The sequence below is a fragment of the Andrena cerasifolii genome, chromosome 9, assembly GCF_050908995.1.
Source record: "Andrena cerasifolii isolate SP2316 chromosome 9, iyAndCera1_principal, whole genome shotgun sequence".
Classification (NCBI taxonomy): domain Eukaryota; kingdom Metazoa; phylum Arthropoda; class Insecta; order Hymenoptera; family Andrenidae; genus Andrena; species Andrena cerasifolii.
In genome coordinates this window covers 15,932,682-15,955,684 of record NC_135126.1, presented here as the reverse complement: position 1 = coordinate 15,955,684, position 23,003 = coordinate 15,932,682, and the positions used below count along the sequence as shown (strand labels likewise).

The window sequence follows — 23,003 nt, the reverse complement described above, 5'->3', positions numbered from 1 at the left end:
TTGTAAATAAATTTACAGCTTTTTTGTGGGCGTAGAGGCAGAGCCACCTAGCGACGATCGAGGGGCATTACGAATCACTCGAATCCATTAGATTCTTCTCTATACTCGACTTGCATCGTGCTTGCGCGTATTCCAGCGTATTCTACTTGTTGCTCAGAAGCACGACTCGTGGCCGGCATATTCCCGCAGAGTTTTTTAGAAGTCTGTGGAATTTTAACAAGTAATTGTACGCAGGAAAGATGGCCAACTATCACAAGCCGGAATCAAAAGCCATTCAAGAACTGAAAGATATCGCGACAAAGCTGAGAATTCATTCGATCAATGCCACGCAAGCCAGCAAATCCGGGTACGTGAAATATTGATATACACAACATGCCTTCCAGTAACCATACAATTAATCCATTTTATATTAAATAATCTTTCCAATAGCCAGCGCGTGACAGTGTCGATCGATTAATAAATCACCGCGATTCCAAGTTACAGCCTGTATCCAAAAGTCGAGCTTTTGGAAAATCGCGCCGAAAGTTTGCCTCGAAAGCGACACTTTTTGCTTTTTTACCGTTGCGCTAACTATCGAAATTGCCTGCAGCTAGGTATAATGAGCTATAATCGGTTGCCTTACGCCTGCCACACGAGTCGTTTCTTTTTTTAGCTTTGCGTCGCGTGAGACCGCGGTCGCGGAAATTTTTTCTAGCGACTTTCAGATTGCGCTTTCCCGAATCGTCCGTATATCTAATGTCACCTCACTTTTTCCAACACTGTTGCACGCGTCACGCGGTTCAAGGTAATCTCGCACTTCTGATTCATGTTTATTCATACAATGGAAACTGGAATAACGTAATTATTGCTTGGACGTATATATGTAAATACAGAGATTGACCATACTGGGAATTGGGGAATTTTAGGTCTGTGGATTCCTTACTTTCAAATAAATTAAAGTTCGTTAACTGTAAATGTACATATTTTCCTCCAATGTGATTCTAAACGTAACGTCGAAAGCAGGATAGCGTCTTCATGATTAAACGTAACGAGTTAACGATGAACTGTAAATTACTGCTGACGGAAAAGACGTGTAAAGCCCCCCACATTTTTTTGCGCGTGCTTTGGCACATAGCAACGGCCTCTGCATGTGCACGCACGATACAAGAATGATGCAGGCTAAAGAATCGTTACGTAACTTCCCGGCGATGAGAAGACGGTTAACAATCGGGAATATACATACATAACGTTAAAACTATCGTTGAAAATAATATTCAGCTTCGTGTGACATTGAACACGATAAAGAAATATATAAGTCTGTTAAATAAGTTCCTTTGATCGTGTCTCCAACAACGAGAACGCTTCGAAATATGTATCTCCTTTACTAAAACGCGCTGCCTTGCCTTAGCCTTTGAGATAGCCTAGTCTGATAACAACTGTGGTTCCACTGTAAAAAATCCGTGCAGTAGATAAGTCACGGAAAAAACCGTTGAAACAAGTAGAGACACGAGCACTATCAAAGGAATAGGATTACTTTCGTAAACTCTCGTTATTAAATCTTCCTTTTATAACTGATTTCAACTACTAAAGCGACAGACTTCTTTACGGGGGGCCCCCAAGTTTGAAGTTATCTGTAAAATTGCTGCCCTCACTCGTGCCCTATGCAAATACACGTTGCGTCGCATATCGTAAATACTTGCGTAGCAATGAAGAGGCCGAAGGGATTCTCCCCATTCTTCTCGTGGGACGCAAGCGCGTTGATTTTGAAATGGCCTGTAATCGACGTGAGGGAAAGTAGGGAGGTTCTGGCGCGCAGTACTCGCAAAAGGCTGTCTCCCCTCACTTGTTATCGAACGCTTGTCCGGTGACGATCTCGAGAAGGATACCTTTAATTCACGATGGTGTACGATACGAACGTGGAGAAACTCCAAGATCTTGCGAACAAGCTTCGCATCCAGTGCATCCAGGCGACCGAGGCATCGAAAAGCGGGTACGATGAAAGGGGCATTTTTTTCGAAAACGGAATTTTAATATATTTCCCTCTGCGGTATTTGTAAAAATTTCGCAACTATTAGACTACCTGCTTCTCACTGAGTAGATTTAGATTCGAACTTTTATTACCACGTTGCACATTATTTTGGATCGGGAAGCTAGGAGATTCGTTCGAAATCTTTCTCAATTCGTTTTTCGAAAAATTTAATAGAAAATATTCTTCTGCCGTGAATAGTGGAAATTCTACGCTGCTAATTTAAATTTGTATAGGAATGTACGTTAGAACTCGTCGCGTTTGTTCGCTTCGACATCTCGCGCATTTTATAATACTACAATTTAATGACCGGTATTTTTGTGAATGTTGACGAGTACTGGCAGCAGTTACTTTAATTGCTTTGAAATTTATGACGATGCCCGACACACTTCGTGAGCCCGGAGTAGTTACATTACCATAACAAGATACGAGAGCCATAAGAACGACGCACACCGAAAAAATGCGAAAAGAAATGTACACATCTGCTATTACTTCGCCAAATTTGAATTAATAATCTCTGAACGTTCATATTTCAAACTCAAATGGTACGTATTCCTGTACGTTAAATGGAGCGAAACCGTAATATACTTTTTTCCATTACATTGATTACACGTTATGTAATTCTAATTTTATGATTCCCATGTGTTGATATTTAGCGGTCGCGTGATCGAGATAAATGACCCATTGCCCTTCAGAGATAATAGTTGACTGTGATCGCGAATCGATATCGCATATCTCCAATTGTCGGACGCATCTTCGTATATTTTCGAAACCACGAAATTCACATTTCTTAATTTCTCGCATTTCGTATTGTTTCAGCCATCCGACATCATGTTCTTCAATGGCAGAAATTATGTCCGTTTTATTTTTCCACACGATGCGCTACAAAGTTTCGGCACCGCGCGACCCGAGCAGCGATAGATTTATTCTGAGCAAAGGTCACGCCGCTCCTATTCTTTATGCAGGTAAACTTTAGCATGCGTGTACGTTAAACGATCCCATCGCGGAGCATCGTAACATCGCGTGATGCTTATTTTTTGTACACTTACAGCATGGGCCGAAGCGGGTCTCTTCCCAGCAAGCGAGTTGCAGAATTTGAGAAAAATTGATAGTGACTTGGAGGGCCATCCTACTCCAAGGCTGAACTTTGTCGATGTAGGCACCGGTTCTCTTGGCCAAGGTCTCTCTGTCGCTGCGGGAATGGCTTATGTGGGAAAGAACTTTGACAAGGCGAACTACCGGTATATTTAAATTTAAAAATTGCGTTAAACGCGTGTTAGGATAGTTGAAATAAAGGGATACTTACTCATACTTGTAAAGGGCAGAACTAACAGTAGAACGATGTATTTGCAGTGTATACTGCCTGATCGGTGATGGTGAAGCAGCAGAAGGCTCCATATGGGAAGCCCTTCATTTCTCATCTTTCTATAAATTGGACAACCTCTGCGCCATTTTCGACATAAACCGTTTGGGCCAAAGCGAGGCAACGTCTCTGCAACATAACATGGAAGTCTATCGCAAGAGACTGGAAGCTTTCGGCTTTAATGCTCTGGTCGTTGACGGCCATGACGTTGAAGAATTAGCTAAGGTATACCTAAACACGTACGATTAGAAGTAAAGTGTGTGCACGGAAAATTTAATATAAAATTTTCTAGGCTTTCCATGAAGCACAAAACACTAAAGGACGCCCAACTGCTATTCTAGCAAAGACGTTTAAGGGTAAGAACTTCCCCAACATCGAGGATCTTGAGAATTGGCACGGTAAACCACTTGGAAATAAAGCAAACGAAGTCGTTCAAGTAAGCATCGAATACTGTGCACCTGTGCATAGAAACATTCACCCATGTGTGGATATTAACGAACCATTTAATTACAGTTTCTAACCGGGATGTTGAAGAATTCTGGTCCCCTTGCATTACATCCTCAGAAACCATTGATCGATGATGCTCCAAAAGTAGACATCAGTAATGTTAAGCTAGCATCACCTCCAAGTTATAAACTGGGAGAACAAGTAGCTACGAGATTGGCTTACGGTACCGCTTTAGCCAAGGTTTGTACTTATTCCGCCGCATCTAAACATTCCTATGCAATTCCTACGAATCTTCCATTTGTTATTTGTTTTAGCTCGCGAAAAATAATCCCCGCGTAGTCGCTCTAGACGGTGACACAAAAAATTCTACGTACGCAGAGAAGATCAAGACCGTTGATCCAGCTAGGTTTATCGAGGGCTTCATTGCCGAGCAAAACGTCGTAGGTGTTGCGATCGGTGCAGCATGCAGGGACAGAACGGTCGCGTTTGTGTCGGCCTTCGCTACCTTTTTCACTCGCGCGTTTGATCAGGTAAAGTAGACAGATCTTTTATCGCTACGCGTTACGTAATTATATGAATTAACTTACACGAGTATTCGTTACAGATCCGTATGGGTGCCATTTCACAAACCAACGTGAACTTTGTTGGATCTCATTGTGGCGTTTCGATCGGCGAAGACGGCCCATCGCAGATGGGTCTGGAGGATGTAGCCATGTTCCGTACAGTTCCTGGTTCTACAGTTTTCTATCCCAGCGATGCCGTTTCAACGGAGCGCGCCATTGAATTGGCAGCTAATACAAAGGGTATCTGCTTCGTGCGCACTTCTCGCCCTGCCACAGCAGTGCTGTATAAAAACGATGAACCGTTCGTCGTCGGCGAAGGTAAGGTAGTTAAAGCTTCCGCAAAGGACCAAGTTCTCGTTATCGGAGCTGGCGTAACATTGCACGAGGCGCTCCAAGCTGCCGAAGACCTGTCGAAAACCGGAGTACATGTGCGAGTGATCGATCCATTTACGGTGAAACCACTGGACGCACAGTTGATCGTGAAGAACGCCAAAGAAGTTGGTGGAAAGATCGTTACCGTCGAAGATCATTACCCGGAAGGTGGCCTGGGCGATGCAGTTCTCTCAGCGGTGGCATTGGAGAGAAATATCGTAGTTAAAAAGCTAGCTGTTTCAGAAGTGCCGCGCTCTGGTCCTCCATCTGTATTGCTGGACAAATATGGAATAAGCTCGAAAAAAATTGTCGCCGCCGTTCAAGAAATTTTGAAGCTCTAATCCCCATCGAGCGTATTAGATTAATCGGCACTGTTGTGTTACGAAAAGAGTGATACGCAGGACATACTGTCACATGCTGACCAACTAATGCATTCCGTGTCATTTATACGCATTTAGTGTGCGCATAATGGTTGAAAAAGAAAAGTTGATTTGTATCGATGTATAACGGAGAACAGATGCTCATATAAAGAAATATACACACATATTTTATACAGGAAAATTTTGAGCCCGGAATCCGTGTTTGAATTTTTATAAATGAAAATGTTAATTTATACAAGAGTTTGATACGAGCTAGTTTGTAGATTAAGAACGTCGTACTGCCTCCGCACGGCGTGCGTCGGTGATTTACGAATTGTTTTTACCGTGGAGCGATTCTATCTACGGTGCTACAAGCAAATAGATGCATTTTCAAAAGGAAGCGAATTTTGAATTGTTTTTATCGATACCTACCTCAAGCGTACCATCTCGCGATGTGTTACATATCGTATAGAATAAATAAAGACTTTACGAAAAGGAAATCGTTTCATTCGTCTTGGGAACAACCGAGTTCACTTGTCGCGTAAGCAGAGGGTTTGAAAAGTGGCGGGCACAGTGTACCGTAGAGGAAGTGTGATTTTTAAGTAACTAAGGTAATGAAAGAGAATTCCCTAGATTACCAAACGAGGTGCTGGAAGAATCGCATGGCGATTGGTCGAAGAGCTCCATAGGGAGAAGAAAGAAGGGAAAGATAGAGAACGAGGGGAGATAGCAGCGCCACAATTCCCTGCAATTTCCTGGACTAAACAAGGAACGGTTGACGTTCCTCGTTGTTTGGACCGATGTCTGGCTAGCTATTCGCCATCCAAAATATCCAGGCTGGCACGGTCGAGCTACGTGTGTATAGGTGCGCGCAAGTGCTGACCGTAGATTGTCACTGCGTATACGTAGCGGTATCTCTCTCACGCGTGTACATGTGTGTACATGTGTGTGCATGTGTGCGAGATACACACGCGTGTGCGTCTCCCGTTGCGCGATTCGCGTTCGCGTATCCCGAAAAAGATGGCCGCCATGAAAGCGTACGGTGGTGATGTTGACGTCGTTTGCAGCAAGGCCGCGTCACGTCCTCGAAAAGCGTGAAAAGAACGCGATCGCTCGAATGCTTCCGCGACCCTCGTGGTGCGCCCGTACGAGAAAACGATACAGCGAGAAAGTTGTGGACGATTCGAAGACGCGAGTGCGGTGTTCGCTGGATCCCTCCTGTCGCGGTGCTCGACGAAAACGACAAGGAACGGCAGAGAGGAGAAAGAAAAGAGGGAGAACGAGCAAGGAACGTGCCCAGCTACAGGGGTTGAAGGGAATACCGTGCGACAGAGAGAGAAACGGAAACGGACAAAGAGCGGAGCTAAGAAGAAGGGAAAGGAGGAAAGCTGAAGGATCGCGTGGAAAATACAGGGTGATACGGAAGTGAGTAGCCGTACTTCGTACGTAGGATCGCGGCTGGTGTGTGGACTGTAGTGGTGCCGCGAGTGAAACAAATGCGTGCGCGTCTTACGCCACCGATTCCCTCTATTGCCGACGATATCACCCTGGTCAACCTGTTCTCCGCCTTTCCACGGCAACTTGCGTTTCACGCGTAACTCGAAACATTGTGTCAACGAGGGACGGCCATATTAATTCGTAGTCCCCGCCGTCACATTTATTCCGAGGAATACACGGTAGCACGGTTCTCGTTACTCTTTCGGCACGTAACCCCGTGCGTTACTCGCGTCGTGGGCCCAGTATTGCCCTGTGTGTATCGTATCGTGGCGTGTCCGTGGTTGTATCGTATCGTGCCTCGCCGTACCGTCCCGTGTCCCGTGTGCCTTGTGTCGTGTGTCGTGTACCTATCGTGCCGTATCGTGCCGTGCCGTGCCGTGCCGTGTCGTGTCGTGACCCTCGACCACTTGGATATATACGCGTTACCACGTACCCTCCAGCTTTCGCCGGATGACGGATCGTGTATGTGCTGCATGGACCGCGGTACAAGTGCGTACGAGCGACCTAAACCACAGCCAGTACGTCAGTTCCGTGCCGCCCAATGCTCGTGCATTCCACCGAGATAACTTGCCGGTTCTCTACCACCGACTCGTCTACCCATTCTGCCAGCAGTACCACCCTTCCTAGATCCTCTACTACCCGCAGAGTGAGTACAGCCACTGTACTTTTCTCGTGTTATTACGCCCCTGTCTGTGTTCGCTACGTAAAGTATGGCTCGTCCAGTGTCCTGCGTAAAGGCCTTACACCTTCGGAGAACCCCTCGACGAGAGTACGGTTATATCGCTCTCTAGTATTTTCTACGATCGGTCATTTCTCTGCTAAGCATTTGGCCTTCGCGCTCCTCGGTAATCAGCGTCTTGCTTTTTGGTTTTCTACTTTCCCTGTGGCACATATATGTCGGTGGTCTGTAATATCTATCGATCGAACGGCAATCAAATGTATTAGAGTCGATAGCTGCTTCTCAAGCGCGCGTTTACTTATTGACAAGCATTATTTGGTCGTCGCTAAGGCATTCTTAAGGACACGGTATAGCATTGTTCGATATCATTAGCACGTTCGATCTTATGTTTTCATTCGGTTCTCTGATACTATTAGACACGACGTTAGAAAGGCACGCGACGAGTCTCTTGTATGTAACAATTGCTCGATTACTAATGCGCCATGCGTCGTGCTTTAAATTGCTGGAATAACAGCAAAGCAAATATCAACATAACCTCAATTTAGAATAGCAACAGGGAAAAGTTATAAAGAATTTCAGCAGGCTATACATTCTAACAAATGTTCACCGTACAAGCATCGCCGTAGGAATGTTTTCTTTGGAACTAATTATGCAGAAATATGCAAGGTGGTTTGATACTACAGACAGAACCTTAATAGCGAAAGAGAACTTACAGAATGAGACAAGAAAGCTTAGTAACGCAAGTTTAACGCAAAGCTTCGAGCTTTCGGGTAAAACTTCGCGATACATTTGAGCTACCAATATCAGTTAGGTTAAAGTAAAAATCCACAGGTACTGGGTGTGAATTACAGCATTTCTACAGATGAAAACAAAACTGACCTAGAACAAACTTCGCTTTTTCCGAGACCACCATTGTAGAGAATTGAAACTTGTGAAAATGTCAACGTTCTGCAGTACGCGTATCTTTACACTGCTCTGTTTACTGGAACATTTTTGTCCTTTATAACGATGTTGTATTAATTAAAACGATACCTATAGTTATGAAAGAGATTTGTTTATGAAATCGCGAAGAGCGAATTACTTTTCTGTCCGTGGATATTCCGAGCGAGGAGAAATACTGTCTGCGTAGGTGGATATCAATTGATCGCATTTGTGATGCGAGCAATTTTTAGGGTGAAAAGACGGTCTCACGGGGCGATTAATCATTTGGCTGGTAGCAGCTCGGCCTATTTAATAGCGTGTTCCAGTGGCCTGTCGCTCGGCCTTTTTATACCGGTCTCAAAGGCGGTCGAGTGTACTTGGTATTTCGTAGCAGTGGTGCCGTTACGATGCCACCGTGCGAGATTCTTGCTACTATTACCAACGCCACTGAACTTTTCCTCCTTTTTCCCTTCCCGGAACGCGTATGAACACCGAACTGTCGCTTTTTCATAATATTTAGCGTTTTTCACTGGCATCGTGCCCGCTATGCTTAAAATTTCCACTTCGTTCGCGTAAGTAATCTTGCTCCTCTCGAGTCTCGGACTTAGGAGATGCTGTGCTCCGCCGCGAAGGGCCAGGTAACCGACGTTCGATAAGTAAACGAACCTTTCTCGAAATACATAAATACATCTGGCAAAGGGAAAAGGATTATTACGGGCTCGGAGCTGCCGACGCGAGTACAGATGTGGCTTCTAATTTTCGGGGCAGGCGAACGACAGGGGCTGCGAGGAGAGGAGTAACTTCTGGCCATGGGAGGCATCGGGATTTGCCGAGTTGGGAACAGCGTGGAAAAAGCGAAAGCATTTCCAATCTATCTTCGCAGCAATTGGAACGTTCTATCGCGACTCGCGTTTCATATTTCCCTCGGAATCGGACCTCAATTAAGCCTTCGATCCGGATCAACGATCAGTTTTCCTCCATCCAACTTGGCCGAGTAAGCGGATAAACGAATTAACCGTTTCGCAGGGAATTGTTCGGAGCGAAAACTCCTGCTGCCCGCTTTAATTTACACGCTTTTCCATCTTTTGGCCGTGGCTTGCTCGTGCTTTCCTAGTTCCACTGGTTTACTTGCACTACGATTTATGGTGGTCCCCCGATTTCTTGATTCGTGTCGCAGCTTTCCCTGATTTATCGTTTTTTAATGATCTGTTGCTAAAATTGTAGGCCACGTGTGTTCGTGAATTTGTAAGCTTCCCACAGTTTCCCAGCGAACGAGGGTAGACGACCGTCGACGGTGCACAGCGACCGAATCGAAATTGTCGAACGCGCGATCGTTTTTCTTATTTTATCTTATCTTAATGTTTTAATCGTTGCCGCGCGATACTGCACGGGCGCCGTTGTAATCTATAACACGAGTATTATTTAATTCTTTGAATATCGGCTTCCTTCTCGGGCCGCTCAAAAGATCTTTTTGGTAGCGTTTGACGTACGTGTTGCGCGATGTTGCGACAATAAGCGTAACGTTAACGTTCTAGGAATCTTCCCCCTGAAAAACTCGTGCAACTGTAGTCTCTTAAAATCCCCATGTAGTCGTCACTGGAAACTGGAAAGCTTTGCAAACAGTTGCGCTTGGAAAAAAACTGTTCTTGTATGAATAGCTACATATGCAGCCGGCTGAATTTTATCTTTATACACGACGCGTAAGACAAAGTGGATGAAGATTTCAGTGGGCCAGTCTTGATAGGGTCGAAGGCAGCGTGACTAATTGGTCGCTCGACACGATCGAATACAGCGAGGCGTATATATCGAGCAAAAACGTCCGGTCGCGTTCGCAGCGTTCGTTCGGCTCACGCGTTGTTTTTCTTGCCGACACGTAACAACGTCACCGTGTACCCTCGCTTCCCTCGCTTCTCCATTCTTGACTCTTCCACGCGACTGAAGAAGTCCCTCGGAGAGTTCTCTCCGTCCCCATCGCCGTCGTCTTCGCGACAACACGAGCCGCGCGAGATTCGCCTTACAAGCGCTGGCACTTACACTCGAAATCTCGTATCGCAGCAGCCTCTCCCCGTATTTACCGTTCCTCCGTCAAAGCGTGCCGTAGCCTTCTGGAAGGCACTTGGATCGTTTCCTGCCTCCTGGAGTTTCCTAAATTCTACCGAGGCACGTCTGCATAGAGAGCTGCCCGGTATTTTTACGGGGCTTGCCTCGGGACCCCGAAACTTTCTTGCCAGGCAAGCTTCCTGGGACATTCTCGACTTCCGGGTAAACCCGTCCCTTGCCCCCGATGATGAGAATTTACGGCAACGTGCTCTGTAACGAGGAAAAGCCGAGGCATTTCGATTCATTCCAAGCGCACGTGCGTGCGCGCGTGTGCGGGTGTGCCAGCAGCACCGAAAGAGAGTCATTATCTCGTCCGCAGCAAGGATAGTCGACCGTGGAATCGCGAATCCGTTTATCGCAACGCCGCGACGAATCTGGCGTTAACGTTTCAGCTCTCAGCGCTTAATACGCTCCGTGTGTGCATATCATTGACCATATTCACGGAACGCCCGCGTGCGATTGACTCGGCGCTTATGAACGTCCATAGCACCGATAATGTTAAGGCTGCCGCGATATCACCGATTACCTATACGTTGCAACTTTTATGCCGAGCAAAGGGAATCATCGACGATGGTTCTTACCTTCCTCGTGCCATGAGTTTACAATCGTAGGAAACTGTTACTGCAGCGGTGGAATGATTATCTAAAATAAAAGTAGATGGTTCGGGTAGTCGGGAGGCAACGTCTGGGAAAAAACGCTTCGAGCAGCAGCGGTACTCCGACTGGCTTTTTAGCGACTCGGCGACCGCGTAAATACTGAATCTAAAAACAGGGACTTTGCTGGAACGTAGGATAGTTTGTTCGTGGCCAGGGCGCGGCACTCCAGCCATCTAAAATAAAACTAAACGCGGTAGAGGGTACCGTGTGGCTAGTCGACCTCGTAGAACCGCAGAGAGTTGACGGAAACCGAGCGTCCTCGGTGTCGCGATAGTATCGAATCCGAAATCGACGGGCTCCACCTTTTCCCCATCGCTGCGATCCCTCCTCGTCTCCTTCGATTTCCACGATTTCAACGATTTCAACGACTTTCCACGAGTTTCACGACTCCCGACCCGCGGAAAGATTAACGCGCTTCGGAGCGTTCGGTAAGTGGCTCCGAATCAGATTAGTCGACCTCCTGGATGTAATTCCGTTCGATTTCGATTACTTCGCTTGATTCAGATTATCTGGATAAAGTTAAGCGGGCGTTTACCAATCCTGGGCAGGTGTGTTGGCTTGAAATACGCGCGTACGTAGGATTACGCAGCGGAAATATCGAGGGGCTGCGGCACGCGACATTTCTGCTCCTCCGCGGTCTAGTCTCTTCTGTAACTCTTCGTTCTGGATTCGAAGCAGTGCTGGGTTACCGAGCAGTTCGATTCTTATTAATCTCGAGTCGCGGTAATAGCCTTCTTCGCCCAGCCACGGAATGGCGAACTCGCACGAACGCGTCGCTTCATAAATCTCCAGTAGAATAGAGACGTATTTTGTTCGACATTCCACTGTAATTGCGTTTCTGTCCATCGGTACGGTGCCCCGTATCGTCTGCGTCGCCTGTATCCACCGCGGATCTCTCATAAGGTGCAAATCCACGATCGAACAAAAATATCGTGTCTCGGATGAGACTTTAATCTCACGAGACAATTATTTTTTAATTATTTTATCATGAATGTAGACATCATTTGTCACTTAATTATTTAGGGTAATTATGGGATAGTTTACATATTATTAGTTGAACATCTTGTCCTGCTACTAGCATTAATGAAAATAAAAATTTTAATATTTGTCACCCTTAAAAAAATTCAAACTAAAAACATCCACTTTTTAGGAGAGACGCCGCACGTGCGGGAATGGTGCCGCATTTCGAAAAAACGTTTAATTTTCCAGTTAAACTTGTTAATTTTAATTGTTTATTTAAAAAAATAGTAAAAGCAAAGTAAAATGAAACATCTTTTTAATTTATACAGTTATAAAATACAATAAAATTGGAAAAATAAATAGGTACAGATATTATTTCTGCTTTTTTTTAAAACTTAATTGTCTTTTCTTCTTCCTTCCACATTCGTTACACATAAAATAAAAATAAAATGTGAAAAAGAGTAAAAAGCCCAGAAATATGTTCGGATTATCAGATTTGTCATTAAAAAATAAATAATTTGCTTTGAGATATCGCGGTATCTATTTTGAGACACTTTGTATTTTTAACATTAAAAGCATCGTTTAGTCGACTTAGGTACCTTCCGATACAGCGCGCATAAAAGTGCGGCATCTATCTCAAATGCCCGGAAGAGACGCCGCACTTTCGTATTTCCAAGTGCTATGTCGAATATCACCTATTCTGGCGAGAAATATTCCACAGAGTTCCTTTAACGTATTACAAAAGTTGTATCACGAAAAATTATGAATTTTTAACTACTACGATAGCAAAAATAAACTCGACGTATAAGTATCGAGGCAGTGGTGCGGTAGGCTTACCTCGAAAAATAGTAAAATCTTTAAAAGTAATAATGGAAACACGTTCTTGCTTATTGATCTAACCTAAACGAACAGCCTAAAGCAAATAAAATCGGCAGTGTTGTATTTTATTACCGATAACCCTGAAATACCGAAGGTGCGGCATCTCTCCCGCAATTACCCTATGTAATTTTGTGGTGAATAAAGACGAATTATTATTATTATCTCGTCTCGCGACTATTTCCATTATTTACATTTAATTGTTGCTGAGATTTTAAAAATTTCATCGTAGATTCGCACCTTTACTCTACTTCTTGCCCGCATCTCCTTCTTCCCTGGCCTTTCCTTCCTTAATACACATGCGTGATCTGGTAAAGAAGTCGAAAGAACAACTGGAAACCCTGGCAGGACTCAAAGTATCGATCAAAGGAAAACTCGCCCGAGATTACCGAGGAGATCGGCGATCCAGGGCGCGATTGTTGTTGGAACGTTCTCTCTCCCCGAACCCGTGCCATTCTTTCTTTCCCCGGTTACGCGAAAGATTCGAGGGAAGATGGACCGCTAATAGAGCGGCGAAAGTTTACGGCGGCGACTCGCGAGCGGATTAGAAAAATGGAGCGCGATTCGAGGGCAATTTAAAGAGCCCGAAACGGAAACGACTCCCACGCGAGCCTAGCGGTTGGTTACTTTCGGGTCGCGTTCGAAATAAACTTAACGCCAGATAATAATCGTAACGACTCGAACGGGCGGAACTCGACGAAGGAATTGCGAGCAGGGCAATAAACGTTCGTTATCTCGCTTTTAAACAATCCCGTTCCTCCGTTTCGTTGCCGAGCTCGCGCGCTCGTTACACCGACTTCTTTGGCTTTCATCTCCCGCGAATTCGCTACGGGGCTTCACAGATTTCTGATTCGACGAATCCGGGGAGCGATTGAAACCATCGCGGTTTCCCCGGCGTATTGCCACGAAGAGTAATGCTGCGTCTCTTGAACGACCGTGGCTGATCCTTGAAAACGATAAAATAATCGACCTACATTCGTCGAGCCTTCGCTTCATTTAACGACGAAGACAAGTTAGGATCTACTGGTAGCATTTACCGAAGATAGATATTCCGATACTGCCTGTAGGTACCTTTCCGAAGTCACGTACTCTATTCTCCCTGTTTTTCAAATCGAATTGCCAGCGACGAGGCTAGACGCAAAGTAGATAGGTAACGAAATGGTACGAGGTACATAGTCACTACTTAGTCAGGCCTCCGCCGCATCGAACATCCATTTTGCTGGTTGATTTTGCTTCGGCAACGTCAGCCAATAATGGGCAGTAGTTGTTCTCTATTGTCCAGATAAATTTCGACGACGCAGCGTTCGCTGGATTATCGATATCCTTGGATTGTACAGCAGCGGAAAAGGATATCGAGAGAGCGGGGGATGTTGGGACTAAAAAAGAAGAGAGGGTGGAGAACCGTATCGATAACGCGATTCTTCTAGAGGCCTCTGTTTCGTTCGACGCGTTCCGTTGACGAGTGACGCGGAAATTTCTTAGAGCGCCCAAGCTGGACCCTGGCCTCGCGATGATATTCTTATCGGAATTCTTTCCAGCGCCGACTGCGGCGTTCCCAGAAAGGGATCCAAGAGAGGAAAGGTCGAAATCTTTTAATCGGTGGCTACCTTGAAGCGAGCCTGGCGAGTCACGCGACGCAGATAAAGTCGGCCGCCCGCGGCTTCATAAAATTCAAGGGGCGCGCGTTGGAACATCGCGGGAATTTTGATATGCCGCGCGAAAATACCAACGCGCCGTGGTTATTATCGCGGCTTAATTGTTCGCGGGGATAATTAAAGCCCGGGGATGTCCGAGCGCCGCGCGAGGAATTTTTCCGTCCAGGGGCGAAGGGTTTGGATTCGACTGTAAAAAGTTGCTTTCTCCGTGGTGGGCGTAAAATGGGTTACCCTTTTCAAAAGAAACGGGCTTTCCTCGTGCATAAAATTGGCAAGATACGCGGGAACTAGGCGAGTGATCGCCTCGAGTGGCCATCGTGTTGCGCGGCGGGAGATGATGGACCGATACGGTAATCGATGGATCCCGCTTACCACCATTCATTCAACTTAAATAATCGATGCGCCTCCGAGACGGGGGAGCAAAGATAAAGCAGCCTCCTGGGAACCGCGTAGCTACCCGCGGATTAAAAACCACCGTCCAGGCTTGGCCGAATAAAGGTCAGCGTAAAAATAAAGCCGCGGACGTGAAAGAGCGAGTCGACCCGACTCGGTTTCCATTGCAACATTTTCGATGGCAAGTAGAAGCTTCCGCGACTCCGGACGCAGAGGGGAAGACTAATCAGATTCTCTTCGGTGAATATCGCCGAGTCGAGTGTCCGTCTGCTTCTCGTTAGCTTCCGTCATACATCAAAGACACATCGGTACCTTCAAGAAGCCTTGCTTCCCCTGTGACATTTTACATTTTTTACGCGGCTGGACGTTCCCGCGACGGGCAAATTATCGACGCGAGCGGAGAGTTACGGACGAAATTTCTGTAAAAATAAATCACATTAAATTTCTGGTATAATTAAACTACGTATCCTTTTTGCAACCGTGATTCGCGTGTTGGTTCCGGTTGACGCGCGGCGGTTCCAGCCCTCTGGAGTCTGAGCCGTCGGAGGAGGGTTTCCGGCGTTTAAAACGATAGACCCGAAAGATGAGGCAGAGCACCCTGAAAGTCAGACAGTGGAACGTTACGAGGGTGGCCTAGGTGCCCGTAAATTACGGCGGGGGCGACGCTGAGCGGGCTGCGACACAGACCCTTCTTTGTAGGGCCTACTAACCCAGGAAAGGGGGGATATATCGACACTGGAGCATCGATCCCTCGAGTGGACGGTGCCGCACTGCCACCAGACATTCCTTTCTCCCACGACCGACAGGACAGTTTCCTCAATTCTGCGTTACGCTCTGCCGAGGACTTTGATCGCTCAAAGCCACCGACACGTGTCCCCGCTTCACCCTTTACCCCTCGCTCTTCTTCGTTCCCACCAGCGAGTGAAAGAGAAAGTACATAGGTACCTGATCGCGCATACTTGCGACAAACACGTGGCTTCCTCGAGCGATTCCCAGAGCAGGGAAGCGACCTTGAGTGCCGAAAACCTTCTGCAACCACCGTAGCGGGGGCGGTAAAAATGTATGCGCGGGGAATGCTCGCTGGGGTGGTTAGGGAGGGCTTCGGAGTGGTGGACCTATTGTTCGCAGTTCTCCCAATAGACGACAGACCCTCGAGGGTCGAGTATCTGGTACACAGAGGCTCCGGGAATACCTTAGCAGTTAGCAGGCTCTGTCTTTACCCACGAAGAGTGCGCATTGGGGGGCAAGATGCTTTGGAAAGCATGTTAATTCCTGCAATAAGCGATTCGAGTCACTGATTTTATCAGCGGTACAAGGAATGCGAGCATATTCGTTAGTATCGTCCTTGTTCTCGATTGCGAGACAACGTTGCAAGCGTATTCTCAATTACGCGTCTCCCCGAAGACATGTATCCTTGCAGAATAATTTGCGACTCCCGACGGAGCTCCAGATACGCTCTTTCGTCGGAGATCCATCTCTCGTTACCGTTCCACTACAATCTCGAGACGCCTGCAGAACGGGGAACTGGTGATTGGTTCGGCCCGCGATCCAGTAAAGTCGTTAACCAAGTCGATAAACTGCGACAAAGCGTATCGGCGACCGAGGTGTATCTGGGAACGATGGGATGGGATTTGGAAGTTGCTTTGGGCCCTGGTATACCTCTGCTCGGTCTCTCGATAGCGAGCTACTTTTTCTATATCACGATTCCTCCATATCACGTGTCTACAGTTTAGTCAGACTCTAGGAAAGTTTTCTCGCAGCTATCCTCGGGCCAGGGAAATAGAGGCTGAATTTTCTCGGGGCGGGAACCATCCCCCCTGATGCGAACCACCACGAAATCATGGGTGGTATTTGGAGCCGCGAAATGCGAGAACTTTCCCGACAGCTAAAACAAGCTGCATTGCTATTGCACGCCGCTAAATAGCAGAAATAATATAGCGAATGGGTAACGGGTTGCGTTACTTCGCTTTGTCCCGCTTTGTTTCCAGCGAGCATTAACGGAGCCGCGTCGGGAGACGTTCGGGATCGAATTTGTTGTTCGGCGAGAGAGCCGAGAATGGATATCGATGTCCGATATCTTGCGCGCGTAAAAGGGAAAAGAGTTCCTTCGGTTTAGTGGCCCTCTTTCTCTCCGTCCTGTCTTCCATCGAATGCAATTTCGCGTCCATCGAGAACGACCAGTTTCGCCTGTCCTTCGGGAGAAGTATTCGTTTCCTTTTCACTGTACGGCGGAGATCGCCGGAGGAATCGGGAATGGGGCGAATTCGAGTGCATCTAATGACGATGCTGTGTCGCCTTGCTGCCAAGTTTTGGCAATTGCTGCGCAATATCCCACTGAATCATCGACGTTCCATTAATCCTTGGCCATTAAAGCTACCTATATACGACTGATGCGTGCCGTTCCAGCAGCTTCTTCGAAAACATTACTCACCCCCGTGCTCGATGTCTAATTAAGAGCCTTCGTTCGTGGAAGGAAGGTCCGACTCGCACGATACATGATACATAATCGAAGATTCCGCGTCGAGCCTCCGAGGCGACCAATTAAAATTCAGATTCAAAGTTCAATGCAGAATGATGAGTGCGACACATAGACTCTCCGCGAGCGGTTAGGGGTCGTCCTTAAATTACCTAAGGCTTTTGGGGTCATGTAGCGTCTTACGTAATATTTTTAACCTAACTTTTGTAGGCAGGTGTGCCCGAACACTGCGTAGCGGCGGTGCCCCCGGTGGCCCGCCGGCGGGCGCACGATGACGAGAGCCGAAGACGGCAATCACACCCGAACGTTCCCAATGTACAGAACCGTTTCACATTTAATAAACTACATCTATAATTCACCCCTATAGTTTCAATAAATATAAATTCTATCATTAATATTTCAGGAAAGTAATTTTAGTTTTCCCGAAAGCGAGTTAATTGAATTATATAAACTGTAGAGATGCGGTGTAAAAAATATTACGTAGGGGGGAAGAGGTTGGAATATAAAATCTTACGAGTTCTTATACTTGGGAAGGGAGGGGTACGAAATCAGCAAAATTACCCTTACGTAATTTAAGGGCGGCCCCTCAGCTCGCGTCACTGCCACGCGATTTAGTCGAAAACTCTGGTTGCAACTCGTAAATGGAAACGAAATGGAAATACGTTATATTGTTGCGATGTAATTAGTCCGCAAGTTTTACACGGGGCTTCTAACGGTGTATAGTAATAACTGGCCATTCCATGGAGCACGGAACGTTTTACGCCGCGGCTGTAATTCCAGCCGTAAGACAAACGTTCCCTGTTTTATGCTTTTTCCCTAAGCTCTTAAAGGGGGCCGCCGGACTCGTAAAAGGGGCACGCGCGCAGCAGAGGGCTGGGAAACGAAGGGAACGGCCGCGGCGGGGACGTACGCGTAAGCTCGTAATCTCGATAGCGATCTAATCCCTAAACTGCAGGCGAAAGGGAAGGGTGGTGACGGCACGTAGGAAACATAAACGAAACAGCCTTGCGCGATCCAACTTGCCTCGATCGGCCACCTTCTCCCTTCCCCGCGATAGAAGGACCCACCAATGGATCGACAGATTCAACCCCATCTCTACCAAATTTATTTTAGATCCATTTTACATAGTGCTCGCAGGAATCAGTAATCGCTAGCTTCAAATTAACGTTAGCTTGTTATCAGTGCCGTATCATTTCCTCGTTTAACACGGTCACGAATCGAACGGAGGTAGAATTGGACGGGAGGTTGACGAAACACTCGCAAGTCAGACACACGTCGAATAGACCGAGGCGGTATTCGATTTTACGCTGGCAACGGGGGAAAATAATGGTCGAATGAGCGGAGAAGAGTAATTAGAAGTGGCGGGCCATGGGTGGAGCGGCGTCGATTCGATCGATTCGATCGATTCGATGATTTTTGCCCTGACGCGGTGGAAGGCAACACGGTGCATATGCTCGACAGCCGAGTACGATGACGCCATGTGTTTCCAGCTGGATTACGGGGCGAGTGGAGGGTTCGATAGAGCCAACGAACGAATGAACGAACGTGTTCTAGGAGCGCTATACAGGGTGCGCGAAATGTTCCGGGTATGTGGGCTTCCGTGGGACGAGAAACGGCCGAGGGTTGCTACGCACACAACCACCACCCCCCGCCCAACTACTGCCTTCCGTGTTTCTAGCGATGCTTTCGACATGCCTCGAGTCCTTCCAAGTTCGCTTAGCAACTTTCGGTTACTGGAATAACAGTTGTAGGGTCTTTTCTATATTTTGATTCTATTCTATAGAATATCTTATATATACAAAAGCTCGCAAATTATTTTTATTCTCTGCTGGTATTTGTGGCTCCTCGTGATTGCGCTCTGAAGCAAGTAAGTGGAACTGGAAAAAAGTTGCAAGTTGCATATCTTAGGGACCGGATCGGCGTGACCAAATAAGGAGGTATACGTATAATTTGTGGTTAAATAATGGAAAAGTCCTGACTCGTCACGGGCAATCTATTTGCCTATGTAATGGTTTAACCCTTCAGTGCCAAACGTATCATATACGATACGCTCCCTTTCTTTGCAGTTTTAAGAGTAGTTTTATTCATTGATGAAAGCTAGACCTACCTGAATTCTGTATTCGCTTGATATTTTTTTTTTACATAAAAATTCAGACCATTTTTAACGATAAAAAAGACGGGATATTTTTCCCTCAACGGAACCGAGGTGCCGGCTCTAAAGGATTAAAAAGAAGGTTACAAAGGAAATTTAGTTTCTTTTTATTGCCAAATGGATTCAGTGGTACCATGATTCTCTAAACTGCTAAAATTTTCTTTCTTACGAATAATACTACAAGCAATGTATATTTCTCTGAAAATTCACCGATTCAGCGGTAAATTGGAACCGTTTCACCTAGCTTCGAAACGAAACTCGAGCCCGCTGGGAGGTTGCGATGAAAGTTTGTTCGATCCGGTGGCAGACGATCGATGCTCGTTAAATTGCCGGTAGGATGATCAGAGGGAGGATTTACGCCTTTACGGGAATACGGTATGGTTGTACCGGCGTAGAACGAGAGGGCAACGTGGAAACTACGAGATGTCGCAATACGCGCGTGTCAAGCAGACAGATGTGTGTATTCGTCCGACGCGTGATCGGCTCCAGGATAAAAACAGAGCGGACGTTTAATTGCGGTTTAAGACAGATCGATAGGCACGCGCGTGGTTCTTCCCTCCTATTAAATATTTCATTCGAGCGATGCGGCGTTTGTTTTCCATCGCGTAGGTAATATCCACTTGTCGCCGCCTCGTCGTTAACTCGCCCCGCTAAATTGCATATTAAATTCGTCGCGTCGCGTCGCGGCGGTCTTGCCCCAGCTCGCCGTTGTTTATCCTCGAGGCAGGCCAAGCTACCAGGACGACTACGATTCCACGAAACGCGAAATCACTTCTTTCCCTCGCTCAACGTTTCACATTTGCGCCAGCTCATAATTAACTACGAAGTAGCCTCATTATGCACGTGGAAAATCGGCCAGTATCGACTCCGCGAAGTTATTTATTGGATTAGTACGAGGGCAGAATTCCTAGTCGATCGATCGCAGAGCGGAGGAATTCAAGTGCACCGCTTTGCGCTCGTTCGTTGGAAATTATTAGAGGCACGCGCGACGCTACAGTGTCAGCGTAGATTTCTCGCGCGTGGCAGCGACGTTCGTCTTTATCGCGGAATTAAGGTACACGAGGATGAGCTGGCGCGACACGAACGCCGCGCCGGGGTGAAAAGAGCCACGGATTACGCTCGAGCTTGGCGAGAATCTTTCCAGTTAATTGCGAATTCATTAATACCAAGGTGTTCCCAGTTAACGTTCTCTCTCCCGTTTGCGGTGTTACGTGGCCGAGAACTGCGCTCCTCGTTCCAGTATTAATTACACACGTACATCTTGCGTCTGGATATTATACGATCCTCGGCACACAAGAACTCATTCATTCTTATTCACCGAGACTGATTCGATTCGTTGGCGAGCATTTCCCTGCCACCGTCCGCGGAGGGCTTTGCTTTCGCGCGTAAAATCTGATCTCGCGCGCGTAGCTGCTCTGCGAGGTAACGATGGCCGGAAGCGGTACGTACTTAAGCCCCGTTACGCACTTGCGACAAGTTGCCGGCAACCAGGTCGCCGACGACCACGAGGTGCACGGGGATATATGAGTTCGTACGCACTTGGTCGCGGCGAGCAACAAAGGTTTCTGGTCTCTCGTCGGCCAAGTTGCCGGCAACTTGTCGCAAGTGCGTAACGGGGCTTAATCCTGAGCTAAGGGTCCTTCGAAGCAAGCTGCGTGGAACCTGTTAAAACTCGGAAATGCAGGATTCAGGATATACGTAATATACAACCATGATCTCCAGCGGCTAATTAACGCATCAACCCCTCGGCGAAAGAGCGCGCATCCTTCCCCGTCAATTCTTATTTGGCGTAACAGTGAAAAAAGATGCGCACCCTCTCACGGTTAGCGGCGAAGGGGTGAGAAACTCGCGACTGGCTCGCTAAAAGTGCGCAGGTCGTCCCGGAATATACTTCCGCCGTTGATGTTTTTATTAGAACTCTGGTTCCTGATGCAAACTGGCGACGGGCAGGCCAGGCACGCAGCAGGCAGCCAGTCGACCGGCTGGTCGCTTATGCCTTTACTAGGGGGTTGCCATAAGCTTAAAGGGGATGCACTCTGCCTTTTGACGGCCGACTTCTTTGTCCTCGGGTTTTTCCACCTGCTCCTCTACGGCCAGGAAACTGGACGCGAGTTGCGCGAGGGATGACGATTCAGCCCTTCGACCTGATCAGATCTTATCAGCACGATGCTGTACGTATATTCTGATACGCGCAAGATTACAAGCGCGCACCGCGGGTTTGTAGGGTAGCCTGGTATTAACCACTACTTCTCCATTTTGCAATTTCGCAACTTCATCTATCGGTTATCGATCCTCCGCGCAGCCGTTGGAAAAATGTGTCGCGTATAAATGTTTCACTCGGAAGCTCCGAGTCGGGGCTAACGATTAACACGTTGCGAATCCGTTCTCCCTCGTACCCGTACTCGTATGTATCTATGTACGTGTATTGAAAGTCGATACTTAGTTTCGGTGGTAAGTTAATGCTGGCAGTAAAAGGTATCGCGATTAAAGCCCGTTGCTGTAACGACGGGAACGGACGCCGCGCCGGCGATATTAACCGTTACGAGAATCCATACGAAGAAGGGGAATAAAAGTTGGCTAGATGCTGGCCGACGCGCGTACCTGCTAGAGGGAAATTAAGGGGGATGATAAAAACAGACGGCGCTGGTGGTAAGCGAAGTGGACGATAACGAAATGGGACGGTGTTTAGGGGCGGGCGAATAACATCCCGGATTTAGGTGGGCGCAGCGTCGCTCGTCTCTCTTCGGGATTTATCTTTGTTCTTGGCGGTTGATGGTTCATTTACATGATAAAGCTGGCAACGGTATGTTGGTGCACGCTCTAAGGTTTTACGGCCGAGTGCAAGCCCGAAGCGTCGCGATGCACACCGATAATTGTGACCGTGGCGTTTTAGTTCCTCTGCCGCGCGCTATTTGCATACGCCCGTAATAATATTTCTTTCCTACCGTCCCGAGCCGTTCCTCCTCCAAACTACCGGTTAACCGCGATATTTAAGGGAGCCGTAGGCCCGACGTAAACGCGATCCGCTAGCTGGCAAACTTCGGTACGCGTCCCCTCGCCTTCTTGGATCATCAGTGCGCTTTCTTCGAATAGTATTTTACGCCAATCTCAGGCTTTGCGTTCCTTCTTCCGAGCGGTAACGCAACGCTAGTGTCGCAAAGTCTCTCGGGCGTGGTTCGAGTTACTCGACAGAATGGAAATGTAATTCCGCGGCCAGGCGCTCGCTCCAGGAAGACAGCGAAAGCCGACAAGGCTTCTTCGAGGAATTAGAAACGAAGCGGATCGCCGCAGGAATCCGGAAGACTCGATGAGTGATGACCATTCGTCGGATGATCTTGAAACCGTGTCCTCTGCCTCGCCTCCTCCCTCTAAATACGCTCTAATGGAGCCGAGAAAGAAGGAGCGGCTCCCGTGGGTCGGTTTTCTTCGCGAGACGCACCGGCGAAATTGAAATTTCCCCGCATTAAAGTCCGCGCGTGGAATTTAATTAAATCCCTCCTATCCGGCCTCGGATCGTTTTGACGCGGCG

General features: G+C 47.3%; 2 protein-coding genes across 6 annotated transcripts in view; both read left to right on the top strand.

Moving 5' to 3' along the window:
* Positions 1-114: 114 nt before the first annotated feature.
* On the top strand, positions 115-5,509 carry LOC143372905 (transketolase-like protein 2). Of its 2 annotated transcripts, none has more exons than XM_076819537.1 (8): positions 115-346; positions 2,825-2,970; positions 3,057-3,246; positions 3,359-3,593; positions 3,661-3,804; positions 3,882-4,055; positions 4,130-4,345; positions 4,420-5,509. In XM_076819537.1, exons 1-8 carry the CDS (start codon positions 240-242, stop codon positions 5,089-5,091), a joined length of 1,884 nt encoding a protein of 627 aa, XP_076675652.1. In that variant the 5' UTR covers positions 115-239; the 3' UTR covers positions 5,092-5,509. The 2 variants fall into 2 exon arrangements, with proteins under 2 accessions (XP_076675652.1, XP_076675653.1); XM_076819538.1 differs by lacking the exon at positions 115-346 and adding an exon at positions 1,808-1,969.
* Positions 5,510-5,655: 146 nt separating this feature from the next.
* The window catches only part of LOC143372901 (uncharacterized), a 37,402-nt gene continuing 20,054 nt past the window's right edge, over positions 5,656-23,003 (top strand). For all 4 annotated transcript variants that reach the window (XM_076819527.1, XM_076819526.1, XM_076819530.1 and 1 more), the window contains exon 1: positions 5,656-7,252. In XM_076819527.1, coding sequence (XP_076675642.1) covers positions 7,148-7,252 — 105 coding nt within the window. In that variant the 5' untranslated portion in view covers positions 5,656-7,147. The remainder of the gene's footprint in view (positions 7,253-23,003) is intronic.